Source organism: Chrysochloris asiatica, unplaced genomic scaffold (genome assembly GCF_000296735.1).
Source record: "Chrysochloris asiatica unplaced genomic scaffold, ChrAsi1.0 scaffold00266, whole genome shotgun sequence".
Classification (NCBI taxonomy): Eukaryota; Metazoa; Chordata; class Mammalia; order Afrosoricida; family Chrysochloridae; genus Chrysochloris; species Chrysochloris asiatica.
The window spans coordinates 1801459-1806783 of record NW_006408784.1 but is presented as its reverse complement, the minus strand read 5'-3'; the positions used below and the strand labels follow the sequence as shown (position 1 = coordinate 1806783).

Below are 5325 nucleotides of genomic sequence, written 5' to 3'. Positions count from 1 at the left end.
GGTCTGGCTGTTGGTAGTATCATCTGACTTGTGTGTGTTTGCTTCAAATAAAGGAAGCTGCTGACCACTGCCTGACTGGTTTTGTGTTCTAGAGGATAGCATCTTACAAGGGGCTTAACTGTACTTCAGGAGCACCAGGAAAAGAGGCAGATCAAGCATTTGAAAAAAGTGATTTATTGCTTTTTTATTTCAAAGTTTTGTGGATTTACAAAAAAAAAAAAAAGATAGAAGTTTCCAAATTGCTTAGTTCAGACCGAGAGTGCAGAGGTGGGAACTTAGGTCTCTGTGTTGGCCCGAGGCCACAGCATCAGTGTTTGCAGCAGATATGCCCCAACGCTGTTTAAGACAAGCTCCCCCAAATTTGCATTACTGCCTTCAGAGACGAGCTCCTTACACACGCCTCACATGGCAGACACTTGGGTCATATTCAACAAGTCACTGGGATAGTACAGAGGTTGGTTTGGTTTATATATATATATTTTTCCCTATATATATATATATTTTTTGGTACATATATATATATGTATATTTTTTGTCTTCCTGTTATAAAAATGAAAAATTTCAGTTCATTTCTGAAAAATAAATTGGTCAATAAATTCATTTTGTTCTGCTTCTACTTTACACAAAGCTTCATATTCAACCCGATACCTGAAAAACAAAATTGTTAAGAAGCCCTAAAAAATGGATGAAACAAACCTTGGACTTAATTCTTCTAGAGAAGAATATAGGAGAGAGTTAAATGATTCCAAGAAATGGTGTGTCCAGAATGAAGACGTTAGAAGAAAATGAAAGACAAAAAAACCCCAAAAAGGCAAGGCCCTACCCATAACCACTTGTGAGAAATCTCCAGCCCTGAGAAGGGGTCTCCTCGTTTGAGAGAACAGCCAACTTTGCAGACCCTCTGGCCTGAACTTTGAATCTACAGTTCATCCTTCCATGTTCTCAAACAACTAGAAGTTGTTTGTTTAATATTAAATTTCCTATTGCCTTCCCATCAAATGTAATTTTATTATACTTTTAAAATCTTCAGAGCAGGATGGGACACACGTCCTGAGAGAACAAAGATGAAGGATAAAGGATGAAAGGTGATCATTCCAGAAGAAAAAGGAGAATTTGAGTGAAGAACTTGATTTTACATCAGGGCTTACCTTTCTAGCTGCATTTTCTTTTCTGCTATTAATGCTTGAAGTTGCTGCTGTTGCGCTTCTCTCTGCTTTGCTATCGATTTGAGCAAGTTCCGAGCACCAATGGCCTAGAAAACACAGTATTGCCAAAGAAGGTCATGGCGTCCCTACAGCTGGTTACAGCATTAAGACCTCCATGTGAAAAGGCGGAATGGGGATTGACGAGCCCTGGTATAGTGCTGTAGGATAAGCACTTGACTGCTAACCACGAGGTTGGCAATTCAAACCCACCAACCAGCCACTCTAGGAAACCCTATGAATTGGAACCCACTCAACAGCACACAACAAACATCACTGCCCAGAGGGGAAAATAAAGTCAAGCCCTCAGAGGTTTGAGGTAAATGAGGAGATGAACCTAATGGCCCCTGATGTGTAAAGTGCAATTCTAGAACTGAGCTACAGCTCTGTGAGGCAGGGTCTAGAAGTATCCCAGAGCCTGATGCACAGGGATCGTTGGCCTATTTGCTGTTCCATTTAGCCTTGTGCCCTTTGCCAAGTCATCCACGTCCTGTAACCTTTCATAGTACTGATGCAAGATTGATTATATGAAATAATGAAAAGTATGCTGTCATAAGAATCCAATAGTTTATTGGGCCTGGATATATTTTTTTAAATCTTGCTTTAATGAAATAAAAGAAACACTCTCTCAACAAAACAAATCAAGGTGGTCAAGGATGAGAGGCTGGGAACTAGGGTCCCAGGCCAGAATGTAAACAGAAGACATGTTCGTCTTACCTTCATCTTCTCATTTTCTGCTTCTTTTGCAAGTTGGTCAACAAGCCCAATTAAACCACCAACTATTTTCTGGAACTGGCCAATTTCTTTAGGAAAAGAACAAAGAATAAAATGTCTTATTTTCTTAGCATCTTCACATCCTCTCCAGTGCTCCCTTTGAGCAGGCGAAAGGGCGGGGTTTAACTGTCTTCTCATTTGTGTCAAAACAGCTCACTGTGTGCAGGCCTAATTTCCCACCCTCAGGTCTGAAGCTAGAAGGGGGTCAGCTACCTAGCGCTGGCCAGGGCATACCTGGACCGTGAGTCCCCATGGAGTCACTCAGCTGCTGTCAACTCAGATTGTGACAGCACCAGGTTCTGGGAAGACCTAGCCTCCAAATGCATCCAATCCTGCTTCAGCAAGAGTGACAGGAAACACAAAAGGCCATGCTAGTGAAGAGACTGGCTCAGAACCTAAGCACTACCTCTTGACTGTAGCCACTGGACACCAACCAGTTCATTGTGGGATGGGCCTTTTCACCTATAAGCGGAGCTCCAAGCATGTTAAGTATTTAATCTCTCTTTCTCAATATCCTTGGTATAATTGTTGTTATGTGCCGTGGAGTCGGTTCTGACTCATAGCGACCCTGTACAGGGTTTCCGAGGCTGTAAATCTTTATGGGACCAGAAAGCCTCATATTTCTCCTGCAGAACAAGCTGGTAGTTTTGAACTGCTGACCTTTTGGTTCGCGGCCTGATTTGTAACCACTACGCTACCAGAGCTAGTTTACTGAGGGGTAAATGAAGGCCCAGAGAGGTGGGGTAAACACAGCAATCACAGATGACTGGCAGTAGAACCCAAGACTCCTTTCACTAGGCAAGCTCTCCCACAGGCTAGGGAATCCCCTGGAGGCTCAGAAACCCTTGTTCTGGCTAGCTTAGCTCTCCACTGGCACTGGGCTTGCTTGGTTGCTGAGACAAGAAGCTTCCTGGAGATCTCTGGCCAAAAGATGACTTCCCTGAGAGTTGAGCTGTTTTCTAGAGATTTCAGTTACTACCTTTCACTCCAAATAATAGAAGCCAAACACTGAGAACACTAGTTCTCTCAAGAAATTGCATTCCTCACCTGAACCCCATGGTTTAGCTCCCATTCAGTTTATAGTTTTTGAGATAAAAAAAGTCAAAGACTCATGTCCAAAAGACACCCCCCCACTCATGGCTCCCACTGTCCGTTATGATTGGTGCTCTGTGCTGGACTATGTGAGAGCAGGAGAGGAGGGCAGGTCGTTGGGTGATCTACGTGGGACTCAACGGCCAGGCTCAACCTGCCGGGAGCCAGGTCAAGAGCTGCAGTCCAGGTGGGGGTGGGATGTCGTTAGAACAGCCCCAGACAGAGTGGCCATGTCCCCCCCAAGGAGACTCACTGTCCACAAAGTCCTTGCATTCTTCCTTGAGCTCTGTGGTCTGCTGAGTAACCTCTGGGTCCAGCACTCGCAGTTTGTTCAGTTCATCAAAGTGCAGCCCCGCTTCACGTAGGACGTCCTTGGCCATAGCTGCAAAAGAAACCAGCCCAGTCCCTGTTTACTTCCCAGCCGCCCGAAAAAACACCAGCTTTCATCCCAGTCCTGTCAAAATCCCAGATGTTCCCAAGGCCAGAGTTCCTTCTGCTTCTCTCTCTCTGCACCTCACCTGTTTCCCTTCTGGCTCCCCTAGAGAAGTTCTGCTCTGAAGAAGAGACAGTGACACCCAGGAGGGGTGTGTCACAAGACCAAGGGTCAGGAAAGAATAAAGTCCAGTAATGAGTCATATGCATCTTTCATGCAACACGCATTCTTGAGTGCCTCCCATACACCAGCTAGATGTTGCAAGTAGAGATGAATGGCACTCCCTGAAGGGTACAGAGGACAGCTGGCGGAGGACAGACATGGGAACTGGAAGATGATGCTGTGGACGTGCTTGTACAGGGACAGCACAACAAAACAGGATGTAGGCCACGAACTAAGTTGTAAGCTAGGAGCATCATGTTTATTTATTCCAGTTATGGACCCAAAAAGATTGGAATAGAAAAAACAAAAACAAAAAGCAAGTAAGGGAAACCTGGGTAAAATAAAAGCTAAGGATAAAATGTAAGAAACCAAGAGTAAACAGACTTGGGTACATACACTCAACAGGATACTTGTTAAGTGCTGTCCAGTCGGTTCCGACTCACTGCAACCTACACAACATCAAAGAGTAACAATGAAGCTGTGAAATAACTTACAACATGGAGCAACTTGGAAGTCATGTGAAGTGAAATAAGTCAGTCACAAAAAGACATACTGCATAAGACCACTATCACAAAAAAATTTTAAATGAAGGCCCAGAGAGGTAGGGCAACACCCAATCATACAAGATTAGCGATGGAACCCAAACCTCCTTTCACTAGGCAAGCCCTCCCCACAGGCTAGGGGGTGCCCCAAAGGTTCAGGAATCCCTTGCTTTGACTAGGCCTGGCTCTCTCTTGACTGGCACTGCATTTGCTTGGTTGCTGGGACAGAGGCAGTCTTTGATGGGTTCCAGAGATAGAAGGGGAGGGAAGGGTGGATCATTGGCTGGAGGGTCAGACCCATGTTAACTTGGGTAAAGGAAAAGAAAGAGAGACAAATTAACCAGGAATGAGAATATTACTCATAACCTATACCATCAGTTACTGTACACTTGACTGAACTGGAACCCCAATTTAGGTCACCCTGCGTCTTCCAGAAAACACAGAAATGAAGAAGAATAAGCAAGAATGTTCCACAAAAGGAGGTCAGGGAAAGGCATTCCAAGCAGAGGAAGTAGCATGACAAAGGTCTGAAGGTCCTGTAAAGGCCTGTCCTACCCAGAGGATAAAGGGGCACTGTAGCTCTGTAGGATTAGCACTGGACTGCTAACCCCAAGGTTGAGGGTTCAAGCACACCAGCTGCCCCTATAAAGATGTACAGCCTCAGAAACCCTACACATGCTTGTAAATCATTGCGGCACCAACTCGAAACCTCACAACAAACCAGAAGATAAAGGGAAAGAGCATGGCAGGGAAGTGGGGTTGGAATGAAATCTGGATGAGTCCATATGCCAAGCTAAGGAGTTTGAATTTGTGTTTTTTTCTGTAAGCAACAGAGAACTAACAGATAATGTCTCTCTTCCCATGTCTCCTCATATTCCTGGTCAAAGGAATTCTGAGAGGACACATTCACAACTTACCCTTGTTCTGGCTTAAGAAATAAACAAAACAAACAGAAGCAGTGTTTGTCCTGTCTAGAAAGGGAGGCAAGGTTACTTGTTCTAGTCATGGATTACTATACCAACCCCGAAACCCCAGGTATTCCAATGGCTACCATGGCCAGGCCCTGTGCCAGCTCCTTCCCTCTGCTCCCACGTCTCTCAGCCTCACCTGTTTCCCTTCC

The 5325-nt window shown here is 44.8% G+C and overlaps 1 protein-coding gene across 3 annotated transcripts; it reads right to left on the bottom strand.

The window, feature by feature from the left end:
- Window positions 1-530: 530 nt before the first annotated feature.
- IFT20 (intraflagellar transport 20 homolog (Chlamydomonas)) lies at window positions 531-5325 on the bottom strand. Of its 3 annotated transcripts, none has more exons than XM_006874221.1 (5): window positions 5313-5325; window positions 3322-3450; window positions 1920-2005; window positions 1149-1252; window positions 531-648 (listed from the first exon to the last, which is right to left on the bottom strand). In XM_006874221.1, the coding sequence occupies exons 2-5, from the start codon at window positions 3446-3448 to the stop codon at window positions 567-569; spliced, it is 399 nt and encodes a 132-aa protein (XP_006874283.1). In that variant the 5' UTR covers window positions 3449-3450; window positions 5313-5325; the 3' UTR covers window positions 531-566. The 3 variants fall into 3 exon arrangements, with proteins under 3 accessions (XP_006874283.1, XP_006874281.1, XP_006874282.1); XM_006874219.1 differs by lacking the exon at window positions 5313-5325 and adding an exon at window positions 3587-3616; XM_006874220.1 differs by lacking the exons at window positions 1149-1252; window positions 5313-5325.

Coding starts and splice junctions, on each gene's coding strand:
- IFT20 (XM_006874221.1), bottom strand. CDS start 3,448: ATGGCCAAGGACGTCCTACGTGAAGCGGGGCTGCACTTTGATGAACTG. Junction 1,253..1,919: donor CAGAAAATGAGAAGATGAAG/GTAAGACGAACA, acceptor TGTGTTTTCTAG/GCCATTGGTGCTCGGAACTT. Junction 649..1,148: donor AAGAAAATGCAGCTAGAAAG/GTAAGCCCTGAT, acceptor TTTGTTTTTCAG/GTATCGGGTTGAATATGAAG.